General features: G+C 37.4%; 1 protein-coding gene across 2 annotated transcripts in view; it reads left to right on the top strand.

Moving 5' to 3' along the window:
• Positions 1-16,957, top strand: part of NOL4 (nucleolar protein 4) — a 198,429-nt gene that overhangs the window by 145,803 nt on the left and 35,669 nt on the right. Inside the window, exons 7-8 of one of the 2 annotated variants that reach the window (XM_064442777.1) lie at positions 4,728-4,907; positions 5,654-5,845. In XM_064442777.1, coding sequence (XP_064298847.1) covers positions 4,728-4,907; positions 5,654-5,845 — 372 coding nt within the window. The remainder of the gene's footprint in view (positions 1-4,727; positions 4,908-5,653; positions 5,846-16,957) is intronic. The other variant, XM_064442778.1, reaches the window with a different exon arrangement.

Genomic DNA, 16,957 nt, shown 5'->3' on the forward strand with positions numbered 1-16,957 from the left:
TAATTAACTTTCTGTCAATGAATAACTTTTCATCCAGTAATCAACAGCCTTTTGTGTACACTCACTGAGATAGCCAAGAGTCTCTTACTGTCAGTTGCTGGGAGAAGCCTCCTGCAGTGAGTTCATGTGGCATCATCCTCTAAACCATGTCTGATGGTCATACACCACTGTCTGAGCCTACCAGGCATTGGGCACTATGGTAGAATTCATATTTATTAATATCCTGGATTACTTCTGCTTTATTTCTCACCAAATAACAGCATGACTTCTATTGGCAACTGTGGGGTTTCTGCATTACTGTCTTTTGCATGTATGGGTATTCTTTTATCTTGCAAATAAAGTGATAATTTTTTTTCTGCAGTAAGCATATTAGAAATCAGTCAAGCAATAAATGACTATGTATTCCACAGAAAGGCCTCAGATGGAATACACTTTGGAGTTTTGGGAGTTGGCCTTTGAGAAAGTTTTAGATAAAATAACATGCAGAGCAGACCAGTAAGAATGATTACGAATCTGGAAAACATGAGTTTCACAGCTTGAATTAATTTATTGGGAAGAGAAGATTGAGGGGAGGGGACATGATGGCAATCTGAAACGCCTGAAAGATTCTTGTAACGAGGGAAGAGGATGCTCTCTTCTCCAGGTGCATCTGTCCTCCATTGAGATATGTGGTAGACAGGTGAAAAAGAAATAAGCTTAGTACTGTTTATGAAAGTCAGAAGTGGGTGTTAAGAATTTTTTAGTAATTCTGAAGGCAGTGAAACACTGATACACATTTTCTGGGGCATGCATGGCATCTCTGTCACTGGGAGCCTTAAGATAACAACAAGACAAACAGTGGGCAGGAATGACCTTCTGACCTTGTTCTGTGGCAGCAGAATGAACTAGATGGCACTGTGATGTCCTTCCAGGTCTTTTATTGTAGAGTTTGACACCTTACTTCAGGTGACTTTTGTTGCTGACTTGTAATGTATTGAAAAGGTGTTGATATTTCGTGTCACAAGCTCCTGAAAGCAGGTTGTTAGGCAAGAACCTTTACTTTCATTTTTATAAAGCAGAAGTGTCTAATACTTATTATTGCAAGGAAGAGATTAAAATAATGAACTCAGAACCTTCAGAAAAGGGCAAGGACAAAGTGGCCGGAATATATCTATCAACATCTCAGTGTTTTAAAGACAGCTATATAATTGTCTAAATGTTTGGGGGAGGCAATACTCTTGGCCTTAGCCTTGGCCTCATGTGTTCCCTTGAATAATTTCTCATTTTACATTGCTGTCACTTTCTTTTCCAACCCACATTTGTTAAGCACAAAGGTTTCACCTGTAAAACATCTTGTATCTACTAATGCTTCCACTCCATGATTGCTTTAATCTTGCATTGCTGTCAACAGAGACCTGTATGCTTCCTCTGTCCCTTCATGCTCACACTCTCCTGTCAGCACAAAGGTTTGTGCTTTCAGTGGTGAACTGGAGCTGAGAACTGATCCTGGTCTTAAAATGACTGGCAAAAAAAACCAAACCAAAAACCAACCCAAACAAACCGAAAACTAAACTCAAAACATTTTAACCAGGATCACTTCTTCAGTCTAGTTCACTGCAGGACCTGAAAATGTATGTGTCAAGGGGTGTACAGGAATCTGAATGAGCAGGATCCTGTCTGGCAAAGGTGGGAGCAGCCTTTTGAGAGGACAGTACAAGACCTAAAATTGGGGAACGTGTACTAACGAAAAGTTTTCTGCTGTCCTACTCCATGTTTGTTTAGCACTGCAGCTGCTTAATAGAGTACCAAAAGAAAATGCTTATCAGCTTTTGCACAACCACAGAGTCAACACAAGTGAGGGGGAGTCTATTCTTGTCTGACTCAACGTTCATCTGTGTAGAAATACAAAAAGGTAGAAATTTTATTCTTAACTGAGCTTTTGTAACCTTTTCCCTCGGTTTGCCAATGCAACAGCTAGGAAAAAACCCACCTTTTATTCCTGGTACTGTACACAGTTTTCAAATCCATGTTGAGTAAATATAGATTTGTGACATGCAACTTTCTCAGAGTATGTTATTCTCCACGGTTTATCTAAGATGCTAAAGTTGTTCTTGAAATGAATATTTTGGAGAAGATGTTGGACAAGGCTCTCTATGCAATGCTTTCTTTTTTAAAAAAATCACTATTGCATTTTTGAGAGACATAGCTAATCCGTTTTGGCCCGAATTTCTTTCCTTCACAAAAGCAAATCTCAACCCTGGTGCGTAATTTATGATCTTGGCATCCAGCCCAAACATATGTACATACTGAGATCAGTTTTGCATCTGTTTGACTTTATGCACATGAGTGGTCTAATTGGATTTAGTCTGATGAAATGACTCATGTGAAATCAAGTGTTTGCAGAACAAGGCTTTCAGACATTAGGGGTCTTCAGGGCAGTAGCTTCTACAGCTTTATAGGGTGCCTAGCACATGAAATGGCTTTTTGATTACCTAGAAGCTCTCTGCATGCTGTATAGCTGTAGAATGAAGTGAAACAAAGAAGTACAAAAGAACAAGTCTTGTAGTCTAGGTCAGATCTTCTACGGCATAGCACTTGAACACAATTAAAATAATTGTAACAATTAATTGTAACTTTCTTTTTAAAAAATTTTCTTCTGGGAATCTTTTCAGGATCAAGGCAAGTCACTTTTCATATTCCTTCATAAGAGGCTACCAGGCTGCAGCTATTGGCTGGGTTAAATACTGTTGGTTACATATGCTAGACACTCTGATAAGTTACAGCCATCATCTCCTATCAGGGTGGAACCAAATTCTTCTGGAGCCTGATAATTCAACGGATTCAACACCTCCTGCAAGGAAGAGTTATCTGAATGGGCAGCAATGTAGATATTCAGTATCTTCCCAGAACAAAATATCAGTGTGTCAAGGAAAGGAACAGGGATTTTTGCTGCTCTCCCAGATCTTATCTTCCCATGCCATCTCACATCTGCCATCCTGAATCCTGGCTGATTTCTTGCCTCACAAATGTGTAGTCACAGGCTGTAGCAAGAGAAGAGGTGATGCTGAGCTTGCTACTGATTGAAGGTGTTTGTATCCAGAGGCTGACTCTTCTGTTTTCTTTTGATGTTTTCTCATTTTCCCTATGTCTGCTATAAGGGTTTAGGGAATGGGGGGTGGTCTAGAGAGTGAAGAGACTCAAGGAGGGGATGAGAGAGGCAGCAAGATCCGATGTTAGGAGCATTAGGAATTAAAATGTGGAGCTCCAGGGGATTTGTACTGTGCTAATATAGTCTGGGGAGAGTAAGGAAGGCTTGGAGTGTGAGTGCTGTAAGGCAAAGCAAGGAAATGTATGGGAGTGACTCCAGAACTGATGGTGCACAGAGTGCCAATGTAAGATGGAAATGAGAATAGGGAAAGAAAAAAAGGTGGAGTAAGAATATAAAGCAAGAAGTATACCTTAAAGACGAATGTTTTTGTTGGCCTTTCCCTCCTACCTCACTGCCCATCTACATTCTGTGATTGCTGAAAACACCCTGAAATAAAGACAATATTAAGAAGCTCAGAATGTAGATCAAGGCATGCAGTTTTAAGTATTTGAAATGTATTTTTGATTGCGGTGTTATACTCCTGACTTTTAGGGACATTTAGGCAGGAGACACCTAAAAAAAGCATGTATGTGCAGTTCATTGTGTAGCACCTGATTCAGGACTCTCTGAAGTTAATAGACTACAGTATGCTCTGAAGCAAGAGAGAAAATATTGAAATATTACAGGATTAAAATATAAGTAAAATTGTGCTCTGAATTACCTAAATGTAAACGTGATGGCTCTGGTGAAGGTACCCTCTGATACTTTTGTGTGACTGGGAGAAAGCTTTGAACTTAAAGTGTTAAGTTGTAGAAGGCTTTTTATTACTGATGTCTTTTTGTGGTCTGCAGTTTGAAGTGTGCGCAGAGGAAACAGGTAACTGAAGTCTTGATATTGCAAGGAAAAATGCACAGTATTGACTTCTGGTAATTGAAAACTCTTTGGTGCTACAAGCAGATACACTTTAATGAGATGGTCATCTGTTTTATCCAGTAAGCTGAATTTCTGCTCAGGGGAAAGCTCTGAATGCTGATATGCAAAGAGAAAATGGTTTTACTATATGATTCTCAGAAGAGCCTTCAAAATGTTAGTACACCTACATGTCTCTAATTCATTCTGGGGTTTTGCTAGTGAAACTAGAACATAATCGTCTCCATGTTTTGAATCGTCCACATGTTTTGAGTAACTTATTGCAGCTCTTGATAATATTTCATATTGTCTGGATGAATATCAGTGTTTCCTGCTTAAATCCCCTTTGCCTTAAAAGTGTGTAATTTTTAATCTTTTAGAGTTTTGTGCATATCAGCTGCCCCTTACTTACATCTTGGCTAATACAAAGAAGTTGGTATTTGTAAGAAACTTCTGTATGTAGTACTTAAACAAGGCTGTATGGCAAAGATCTCATGTTAACTGTAATTATCATAGGTAATTCATTTATTAATTGATTTACTGCATTTGCAGCTGGTCATGTTTATTTAAAGTATTGAAATGAATACTATTGTGAATTGTTTGCTCTTCCAAGGATTATGAGCACTTTGTGTTGAACAAAGAATAAAAAGACATAATGGAATTCTTTAAATATTTATAAAGTACTTTTGATGAGTGGACCTTATTCCCATGGTGAATTTTTACAAACATATTCTTTTTTGTCTGTTTTCAGTCCCCTGCACATAGCTATTCAAGCTATGACTCTGGCAAGAATGAGAGTGTAGGCAGAGGTGCTGAAGATCTGTCTCTGAATCGAGGAGATGAGGATGAAGATGACCATGATGAGCAGGAAGATCCTGAGAAGGTTAATGAATCAGATGGGGTAGAAGCTGAGCGACTGAAAGCTTTTAATGTAAGTCCTCTTGCACTTGTTGTCTTGTTTACTTCTCCTATTCCTTTTACATTGTTATTTATGGGTAAGTTTGACAATATTAAAGGCACGTTAATTTAATTTGCAGGATTTATTTCAATTATTATTTTAATGCACATTAAACTCTTGCCAACAGATGACAGATTTTCTGTGTTTTATTTAGAATTTTAAGGCAGATTGCCATCTTTACCAGTGAGGAAAACAAAGCTCTGTTCTGTATGTGTGTGTGTGGGCCCATGTGTGTGGATGTGGATATGTGTATGTGCATGTTCACCCACTGAAGGGAAAGGGGCTGTAGCTAGTTTATCGGAAGACCATTCTGGTGGTCAGCTTTTCTTTATTGCTTTCCCAATGTATGTAATTATGCATGAAAACACAAGCAATTGTTCAAAGAAAGAAAAAGTGAGAGTCAGTTCAATAAAATGATTAGCAATCACAGCTTATTGTTAATAATGAAACTTAAGTAGTGCCTATTTTCACAATCTGTTCTGGTTTATCTCACAAGTTCTGTATCCTATAGACTATTCTTTTCTTGTCTTTTTTTTTTTTAATCAGCACCCCCAAAATAACCCTTTAAAGAACTGTTTGCTTAATATCTCTGGCTTCCCATTACAAAGCTCGTCAGTGGATAGAAAAAATGTCTTCCTATCAGTAATCAAGACAGGAAGCTAGGAAGAGAAGAGAGCCGCCCTCCAAACCCATCTCCTCTGTCTCCCTCTTGCCAACAGATGTTTGTCAGGCTGTTTGTAGATGAAAACTTGGACCGAATGGTCCCAATCTCTAAGCAGCCCAAAGAAAAGATCCAGGCTATCATTGACTCATGCAGGCGACAATTCCCTGAGTATCAAGAGCGTGCCAGAAAACGCATACGTACTTACCTCAAGTCCTGCAGGCGGATGAAAAGAAGTGGTTTTGAGATGGTGAGTTTTGATTTAAAACCCAGCCCTAGTTTCCATCAAAACCCCATATGTAAATCCATGGCACTATTTTGTTTTCATCTTAGTGTCTTTTTTTTGTTTGTTTATTTTTTTGGTAATACCAGGTCAGAGGTTTCTTTTTCCCTCCTTCATTCTTCCTGAATTTATTCCCTTTGTTCACTGGTTTAAAAATGCTTTGAGACACTAGAGTTCACATGATGAACTAGTACGGATGTATAGGGAAAGAAGAACAAAGCAAGGCATAAGGAGGGAAACCAAACAATGGCATATATAGTGACTTATTTCCTACTTTAGATTACAGTTAGAGATTTTTGCCTGGAAAAGTCTTGCCACAAGATGGGTTTTTCTTTAAAATGCCTCTGCTAATTGGATTTCTGTGAGCTCTGTAAAAATTAGATCCTGTTAGAGAAATGCTATACCCAGGAAAATGCCCAGTGTAGCAACGTCATACTGGCAATGGTTTTGGCTTTGGGGTTTTTTTAATTGTACATTTTAGCCTATTACTTATCAGTAAAAGTTACTCCTTTGAAATCTTTCAGTTGATATATAGGTATGCAAAACACATTAAATGGTTTTAAAACACAAACATCAAGCTTACAGTTTGAACATCCCAATGGTTCAGTAACCATAATTGAACCAAAAACCCATGAAAATTGTGATGGTATACAACTGTCGGTGTTTTCAGATATTAATATGTTAATATTACTCAGTAGCACAAGAATGGGTAAATAAGTCTTTTCACCAATTGGCAGCATCATTATCTCTAAAAAACTTCTGGATTTCCAATACCCAGGAGAATCAGAAGAAACTGGATAGCTACACACCTTACGTTTGATGTGCTATATCTCTGGCCTTTAGATGACAATAAAATCACCTCATCATTACAAATAGGTATCATTTAGTGATTAAACATATCATTATTTTTTTTTAATGAATCATCTGCAAACCCATTTATTACATTAAAAAATTACTGGAGATGATGGAATTTTACTGTTTCTTTCTCTCTGTCTTTCTCTTTCCTGCAATCTTTGCAGAATACTTATTATTTCCATATGTTGTTTAAGATGTTACCTGAGTTTTAAGAACAAAATACCAGGATTATTTGTAGGGTAAGACCACTATTGGATAACACAAAAAGCAAAGACAGAAGCTAAATTTTTGTATGTGTTTATAATTCTAATCAACAGCATGGTTTTATTATTTGAAACATTGGGATAACACTGTTTCTGAACAATGGAAATGCAGATGAAGAGAGACAGGTAGAATAAAGGACATCCGTACAGATAAAAGTGCCAACGATTGACTGGTGGTGTACATGCCAGATTGTATAGCCTTCCAAAATAAAAGAAGGAAAAACAGAAAGTAAATATTTTCTACGATACACTAAGTAGCATCAAATTGCATGTACTCATGCTGGCTGAAAATAATTCAGCAACATCAAGTTCAGCTTTCACGATGACAAATATTTTTATTTTGCTGTACTTTCAATTGAAAATACTTAGAAAATTAGCCTATGCTAGCAAGTCTCCTCACTTTTCCAATTTATGGCCTCATTACTGTCATTATTCACACTGATGAGCAGTTACGTAAACTGGCTCATTTTTTGTCATCTGAAAGACTTGCGCCACTGTTTCACAATATGAATAGGGGGCTTGCCGTCTGACCCATAAGAGCTAGGTTGGCTTGGCTTCAGTGCACATTTGCAAATGTTACTTCCATATGAATAAAAGTTGTGGGATCAGATTTATTCCTGGGAGGGGAAAAGGGGCAGAGATTACCAGGAACGTGATTCAAATAAGCAATCTTTATAGTTCAGAAATATTCCCTGTTTTTATAATGTTCCACAACAGTTTTTGATGGGCTTTATTTCTTTTTAAATAAACAAATTACCCTCTAAAATATTGACTTTGCTGCCCATGAATGGAAGTGACAAGGCACTGGAGCTCATGCCAAACATTTCAGCCCTCTTGGGCCTGAAGGGAGATCTGTCCTCCTTCCCCATTTGCAGGTAGGAACATGAGCCAGAGACTATCCAAAGTCTTTAGAGGAGCTCCCATTAACTTCTGAAGAGAATAAGTGGTGGTTTATGTTTATGTCTTGCTAATTCTGAAATGTGATATGTATCCATTTGTTGTTTTTAGTTATTTTCTGATTTCTAAATTACTGTGTCAGCATCTCCTGAATATAAGCAGTTTTTAAAAAATGCTACCATGGACAGAGGCACTTGACTGTTTCATTATTTCAAATGTACTTACCATTTTGACAGTGGAAAAGAATCACTTTGTCTGGATAATAACATTTGTTCAAAACAATCATGAAGGGACATGTTGGTGTTGGTTTGAATAGGATACTACCCTCAAATATAGCGAAACAGGATAATGATCTCCTCAGGAGCAATAGTGCTACCGGTGTTATATTAAATAGGATGTCAGATAATAATCTCCACAGGAGATGTCTTTTGCTATAGACATATTAAACACTAGTTTTTCATTTTGTTCTGGTTCAGAGTGCTGCATTTTTAGCATCTACTTGCAAGAGAAAAAGAGAATAATCTCATATATGGCATATGACAGTTCAGACTGTGTGTAATAGTGCAGCTATCTACAGCATCATATTGTGAAGTGAAAAGAAAATATAAACACTAAGTTAAATTAGTGTAAGACTGCATAGTAAAGATGAAAAAGCATGCCTCAAGCCTGCTTCTGTCAGTTATTTGCCATCTGTAATCCAAGCGACAGTTCTTGCTGCATAACAGGCCAATTCTAGCTCTGAGGCAATGGGAAAGGCTCAGTCTCATGAGTGTTCGTATTGTTAATTAACATGTTTCTTAGTATTAATATTTTTAAGAGATTGGTTATAGTTATTCTGCTTCTGCTTATGACAGATAGTTGTCTGTGGAGTCCAAGGCAGCTTGTATAGCTGCCTGTTACAAATATTCCTTTGAGGAGTTCCCTTTCTACATTGGAAATGCTTTCCCCATTTGACTGTTCAGCTTGTAATTATGCCATTTTTATTCTGAAACAAGCATACTCCTCAACAAGGCAGAGTCAGAAGTTTTTCTCGTGAAATATAAAATTGTTTTTCTCCTCCCATTGTCTTTTGCTTATGGACTCTTGAGAATGTTCTCTTACTAAATTCTATGATCTTGCTCAGAAGCTGTCATTGGGAGGGAAGTTTGTCAAGTCCTGAAATCACTGCCTTTTGGATGGGGTTGCTAGGTTGTGCTTCTACCTGCACTATGCTGTAGCACTTTGTGAACTTCTTAAGTTCTTGATGTACTTAAAGAAATTATTTCTTTTTCTCTTCATTAGCCCATAAGCAAGAGGAAAAAAATATTACTGCCTCTTTCTCAAGGACTGATATTAATGAGAATCCTGTTGTATACATTAAGTGTTTTGTGAAATGGTCAAATGACCTGTTTCACTGTTTTAAAATTTCATCCTTTAGACTTGTCCCGGCCTCTGTATCTGGAGAAAATTGCCAATTAAAAAAAGATAGCAGGCAGCTGCTGAGGGTATGTGGTATGCACTTATTTAGTTACAGTCCAGAAAAATTTTAGATGCTAGAAATAATCAAATGAGGTTGAATTGACTTAATTACATTTTCTTACTACTATCTGCTTCTTCCCATCTTCGTAATCTCCTATCATCAATCTCACTGCATTCAGTTTGAAACTGCATCTTACAGTATCTTCTTCATCTTACAATATATTTTTCACAGTTATGCCACTTTTCCTATGTGCATCCCAGTGCAAGAGGAAGGTCTTAAACTCTAATTCACAAAGAGTTTTTTCCTTTTGTTTAAGCAAATCCTCCTTCCTAGGCACTACTGTAATACAAATAGTAGTATCAAATAGCAAAGTGTTCTTATGTATTAGAGAGAAAAGGCTAGTGATAAATGCTTTTATTTGTCTGAAGACAAGTTTGGATGTGTCAGAGAAAAGTGACGCTATGCCTGAAGACAGTTCCTCAGTTAGATCCCAGTGTTGGTCATCTCAACTCCTTCTGTCCTATCACCAACCTCAGTAACAAATAACTCAGCTCTGTATCTGTCACTGCTTCTGTCATTTCCTTGTGCCAGTTGGCTGTAAGAGGTGTTTTAACAATTTGCAACTGGGCACATGTTGATCAAGGTGTTTTAAATGTGTCTAGTGGCTTGGAGTGCTTCTATATTGTGATTGAGCAACTTTGGTGGGGACTGGTTTTCAGAAGGGGGTATGTTTTCTGAAATCTGCCTTGTTAAGATTTCTTGGGATAGACATCTAGCCTCTGTTTTTAAGCTTTAGCTTTAGAGAGAGGAAGCTTTCATTATTTACTGAATTCAGTGCTGAATAGTCCAGCTGCCCTCACAGTCATGTGGCTTTTCAGTCCTCCAGGCCTTTTATAGCTGGAAAGGTCATAAGCATTTTCAGAAAGATGAGGGTCTGTTGGTCCAGGGATGCATGCCTAATCTTGATGAATAAGCTGGGAAGCATTAAGAAAATTATCACAAGAACAGTTACATGAAGGTCTACAAATAATGATACAGTTGTTGCTTTGTACTATACTGGTCACTTCCCTTTCTAAGCATCTCACCCTTGTTAGGCAGTGGTTAGCTTCTGTAAGTCTGATGGCAGTGAGGTTGAAAAAGGGCAAAGCTGCTCTCTGACAAACTTTGACTTTTTGATTAGGTCTCATATATCCTTAAAAAAAATTCTAGAAACAGTTTCCCTAAGGCTCTTAAATTTTTTTTCACCTACAGAACAGTTAAGTGAATACTGATGTGATTTTTTAGAGCTGCCTTTTAAATCTGTCTCAGATACCTTTTACTTTTCAATAATTTCTGCAAGTATAGGCGATTTTGAAAAAGCAAGTCGCAGAAGAGGTTACACTTTTCCCAGTAACCTTGGAAAAGGTGAACGAGTTAGCTTTGAAAAAGACATGGTATTTGGAAAAAGAATGAAAACTAAAAAATGAAAAATACCTAGCAGCCTGATAGTCTTTTACATCCTGTGAGAGAGGAAAATATAGGAATGAAATTTTGACATTTGTTTCACTTTTTTATTGAATTTAGAAGAAAAAACAATCCCCTCCAAAATGGCAATAAGTACTGATACAGGAAAAAAAAGACTTTTGTGAAAAAAAAAATCTGGGGTAAAAGAATGTTCACCCTGATTACATGTCAGCTTGAAATCGGAAAAAAAGTAGTAAATATGTCAGCATTTCTTAGGCTGTGGTTCTGACTTAGATTGAGACCTCTGCTGCAGTGTTGCTTGATTAGCTGGTTTGTGCCAGTAGCTTAAGGTTAGGGAGCCAATTCAGTGTATTTGTTTAGGAGAAACAGGAAATAATGTTAAATCAGACTCAGTTTTTCCTAGTCCTCTGGCGTTTTGCTAGGAAACTGCTGTTGGAGTGTCCAATCCAATCCCCACCTAACTCAGGAGTTAGTTCAGCATGACAGCTCCTGGAGTTCTCTGTCACTCTGAAATGGCAGATAAATTTGGGATAGAGGTAATCTTAGCTAAGTTTGCTGGAGATATTAGGTGACCTGGGCTCCCTCCGCAATCAATGAAGTGCTTAGATGAACCAATCCAGAGAGATTCATCCCTGGCTGTCTCATGAGTCAACTTCTGGAGATACCAGTCTGAATGGAACAAAAAAGAAGTCTAGGTGACTAGTTTAGACAAAATACTTGAGTTTTAGATGGATAAAGTCAGATGATTCTTCCTTCTGTTGTTTATGTAAGTAATTTAAAATTTCCACTAGCCTCACTGCAACTGCTCTTGGACTTAGCCCTGTATGTTGGCACAGCAGTGGCGGCGGCAGCAGCAGCAGAACAGTGGTTGATTGGAATGTGTCACTTGCTTAACACTTAGACAGGAATATGGATATGTTAAGATATGTGGATATATTTAGGTGCTGTCATAATCCAGGTGTAATATGCAGTGTTTCCATTAAATGTGCTTTAAAGCTGAAAGCTTAAAAAAGCAATGTGAATATCACTGAATGTTCTAAAAAGCCTTTTCTGCTATTTAAGAAAATATTTCTAGGTATTTCTTTGAATTCCTTAGAAGGTGTTACAATTGGGTATTTATCGCAAGACTGAGCAAAATATATCAAAACCCGGTCTGAAAGGCAGTACTACAAGCATGAAAATACCAGTCTGGTTGTTCCAGTTTCACTATTCTGTACTAACAATTATAAAAGTGCATCCAATAGAGTGCAGTACTGTACTTCAGTCTGTAAATTTAAAAATACTCTGTGGAAAGGTTTCTGAATTCTTTGTAACTCTGCAGTGTAGAACAGTTCTGTGCCATGTATTTCATTGCGTTACACTGAGTAAAAAAATATAATTTGAAGATAATGTGCATCCTGTCTTGTAAAGTATTTTGGATGTTTTCTGTGAAAAAATGCTATTGAGGTATTGCATACTCTTGTAAATATATTGGGGATTTTAACCCATTGTATTAGATCTTGATGAGGTATTATGAAAGAATTGTGGCATATTTGCAATATTTCATTTTGGAAATTAACTAGTCTTACGATACCTGAGGAAAAAGGTAACATGCAGGAGAGCACTAGGTAGTATCATGTTGTTAGGAGCCCAACGTGCAACGTGCTTAGTGGTACCTTTGGAAAAACTTGGTTACTGTCTGTGACACAACATAGGCATTCATCTTCACCTACGGATGCCCAATCACTTTGGAAAATTTGGAACTTTTTTTTTTTCAATTTTGAGTAATATTTAAAACATTTTCTCATTCATGCATTTATATTAGAGTCTCTATGAACAAAATGAAGTAACTTGTATGTCCATGTGCTTCCATCTGCCTTATACTGAAAGATCTTCTTTTCAATGTTAATTGGCCTAAACTAGAAGGTAGTATCTATGCACAAGTGTCAGCTTATACAGTTTGCCATTTTAGCAGGTGTGCATGTGTGCCCTGTATGTGACATAATAGATAGCTGTATTTTTTCAGAACTGAGTCAGACTGATGTAATGTGTAAGAATATCTAGACCAAACTTCTGTATGACAACTTTGGCTTTTATTTATAATTAAATACTGGATCTCACAAAAAATGCCAAGGTAGTTATTTGAGAGACAGAAGATCTCTAACCACAGGAGGACAGCACGTACAGCAGATAGCAACCTTCTTTTTGGTGAATGTACTGCTCCTAGGAGTTTAGACTGAAATATAGTCCATCTATTATGTCAAAAATTGGTAGATTTATACCAAAAATGTACTTCTGAAGTTAAAACATAGCAGTGTTTAGATTCTGTATAGAAATATAGGAATTGTGTGACTATGCCAAAAAGGATATTTTATTTTTCCTATGAAGATACTGCAAAGGTACCTCACTTTAAACAGAAGACCTGACGATACTGTATACAGTTGGTGTACTTCAAATGAGTATTCCACAGCATATTGAAAGTGCTAGTCTCTTTTATGTTAAGGAATCAGAGATTATCCTGATAGAGCTAATTTCTAGAGAATCTGGGCCAAGGATTTCTGAGTTCAACTACTGAAAAATCATCAGCCTTGCGGGACTACTCAGTAACTCCAGAAGGGCTTGTTGTAAGACACCTTGATTGTTGAGAGCCAGATCTAAAGACAACCAAAGTCATGGAAGGATCTTCATTAGCTTTAGTGTTTAAAGCAGAGCAACAGTTATTTGACTACAAAGAAGTATTGGCTATTTTCATTTTTTATTAAGAAATCTGAAAAAGAATATCTGTCAATAATTTCTACACTCTTCAGAAAGAGATAAGGGGATGAGTGTATAAAGTCTTCATATCAATTTGCACAAAAATGATTTCTCTTAAACTCATGCAAATGTTGCTGCCCAGTGTGGCGGTTAGGTGTGCTTGTTGCTCTGTTGTCATCGTCATCTACAGGCTCTGTGGTGGTCTTGAGAATCAGTTTTTAATTGCTGTGAAATGCAGTTTCACATATGAGAGGACTGGATGTGGTTGGTCATCTCCCTTGGGCTGAGGGAATTTCGACCACTTCCTGACTGTCAATTGCTTCAACAGATGTTAAACCCAGAGGCATCCCAAGTACATGAAATCTAACAGGTTTCTCTTAACATCTTTTGTCAAAATGCTCTTCGCCTACATCATGTTAAAGGCTGAACATTAATTGTATGACAGCTGAGGAGATGTACAAAACCAAAGAATGATGTGTGTTCGAAACATGGCTGCTGTTTTAGTGCAGTCACAAGCAGTATTGGGTTTCCAAGTAAACATGAAGGATTTCTGTATGCTGCTGCTGTGTGATGGACAGAGGCATCTAGTCTTCTTAGAAGGTCTGTATTAAGCTGTTTACCAGATTCCCTCTAAGTTTTATTAATCTCTTCACCTGAAGCTATTATGAAATTTTCACATGCCTCTTTTCTATCTGTCATTGTTTCAGAACAACAAAAATGTTATCCTGCCTTCTAATTTTGCTGTGTGAATCACTTGTTTTGGTAGACTAAAGTTTAGAGGCTTGCTTCTTTTCTGTTCTTTTCTGTTCTTTTACACATGGGTAGTTCCAGTATAATTATTTCCTGCTTTGCATCAGTGTCAAGTGAAAGAAATACCAGACTGGGGCTGTGAATGTTATGTATCAAACAACACTAGGTGCATTCTGCAGTTAAAGCTGGTCAGGAATTTTTTTATAATGCATTCTTTTTTTCTTTCTTCCTTTAAGAAATGTTTTTCAAAGATTTTCTGTTTTGACATACTCCAGTAAAATGAAACCTGGTTCCTGCTGGTCCAATGGGCAGATCGTGGATCCAGGGATTGTGGGGGGAGCCTGGGAGCCCTTGGAAATAAGGACTCCTTGCACCCACATTTCCTGCTGTAGTCCCAAACATGCAGGAGCGAGCTCTCAGTTCTGCAGAAGGGATCCTCGGGATCTAGAAAACATGGATTTGGCTGAGATCTGTGGGCTCCCTTCTGCAGAATTGAATGATGTTGCTTTTGCCATGTTTCCCAAGGCCTTTGGTGTCTCACTGTTGGATAGAGAATTGAGAAATGTTCAGAACCCCACAAGGATTGGGATGCTTGAGCTTCTTACAGGCATAATTTTCTAGCTGGTAGTCATGACAGAAATAATGAATAATCAGAAGTATAGAAGATGAAGTAGTTAAGCTAAGCCAGAAGGGATCTCTGAGCATAGAAGATGGGTCTATTAATTCAGTTTATTTAAAAACATCTTTTAAAAAGTGGTTATTTCAAAGCATTTTCTTCCTCTTGGGCAAGGCCTTTCAAAATTGATCTTTTTGACATTTCACAGATATGGCATTTAATGGAACAGAAAATCTTTTTAACAGCTCTGCTTCTAGTGACAGAGGACTGTGTTTGTCTTCTCAGTCAATGCCATGCAAGTTCTCTGCCTGAGTTAAGTTGATAGAACCTGAACTTTAATCAGATGATTTTTTTTCCTGTACTCCATTACAGTATTTTACTCTGCAGGTGATTCAACCATGCATTTGTTACATTGTCCCTAAGGTTCACTCTCGATAGTTCTTGACATGAACATTATCAACAGTCAGCTGCAGTGATGAGTGAGAGAAATTATGGGTTAACACATATTTTAAGAGGAAGATACTCCATTACCTGGAGATTTCCTGATTTTTGCAGGTATTAATTTTAAGCTCGGTATTTCAACAGTGAACATACAACAATGCTCTCCTTTTCAGAGAAAAGCATGACTGCTTGATTTTTATGGTAACTTTTTATATGTTATAAAATAAAACACTTCAATAAACCTATTCTCTTTCATAAGCAAAGAAGCTGGAGGAACTTGGGTTCATTTTATTTTTTGTTCAGGACATTATTCTTTTGGCTTTTATGTCAACTTCTAAAAATCCATTGATGTATGGGTATGGTTATAGCTCTAATTAAAGACCTGGACTGGAGGAGTTATCCAGGTGTTTACTTGCCATTTTTCAAGAATGTCGTTGAGTGGCCACTGCTAGAGGGCCGCACTGAGACTTCCCTTCAGCCAACATAGTCAATGTACATACATAAAACGGTGGCATGTACAGTGATATTTGGGCACCAAATACCAGGAGGGATCTAGTGTGTCTAAGTGGTGCAATGATGTATTCAGAGTAACATCACCATTCTAGGGAAGCAGAATAATAAATACAATGCTTTGTCAGTGAAAACCTTCTGCAAAGACTTATTCTCTCCTCTGGAGCTCCAAGGAAGGTGTCTGCTTGTACTGTACTGTTCACTTCTGTAATGACATCAGGGTTTAGCATCAGTGTCTCTCCTCTCTTAGTCTGATTTATTTTCAAAACTGCATGGAATGCATTGTGGTGCAAACTGGGAAGAAGTTCAATAGTTTGTTCTGTTGAATCAATCCAAGTATATTTTATTGAGTATTGCAGCCTCTGATTGTCTTTCTTACACAGCTGTTACACTGATGCCAGAGAGCTTTTTCTTGGATGAGTGGGGAGAAATAAGCCTATTGCACTAGTGAGGGAGACCCATAAATCCCTGTCTATTTCTAAAAGCTAGTTCAGCCTCTGCTCCCAGACAGGCTGTGGCCCCATGCATTAGAGAAAGTACAGTGTCAGGTTAAAAATTGGCATTCTGCAGAGCACACCCAAAGTCAATAAATGGACTTTAATTTTTAAAGGTAAAAATGTAATATTAGTAGTGGTTGGCTCCTCAGTTTCTGGAATGTTGTGAAAACCATAAAATCAGTTAAACTGAAAGGGGAATACTTTAAAACTTGCTTCCAAAACTCAGTGACATTTCATACCAGGTTCATATTTATGCTTTTATGAGTAAGAAGGTATAATTCTTTAAAAAAAAAAAAAAAGGCAACTAACCAAAAAACCAAAAACAACCACCCAAAAAACCTTGCACAAATGGCCAGTTCCTCAGTAGGAAGAGATGTACATAGTACTTTCGAGTTCAATGAAGCTTTGAAAATTTTTGGAAGTTCAGAACTGGTTCAATAAATTGTAGTCTCTGGAATGGGCTTATATGTATATCAGTATCCGTGTTATTATCCCCATTTTGTTTATTTTCTTGGTAGTTCAGATATATCTTTTTATATTAATGAAGATTAGTTTTATTGTGACCTTCATCTTTCAAAAAGATTATTTTGCATT

Source organism: Phalacrocorax carbo, chromosome 2 (genome assembly GCF_963921805.1).
Source record: "Phalacrocorax carbo chromosome 2, bPhaCar2.1, whole genome shotgun sequence".
Taxonomy (NCBI): domain Eukaryota; kingdom Metazoa; phylum Chordata; class Aves; order Suliformes; family Phalacrocoracidae; genus Phalacrocorax; species Phalacrocorax carbo.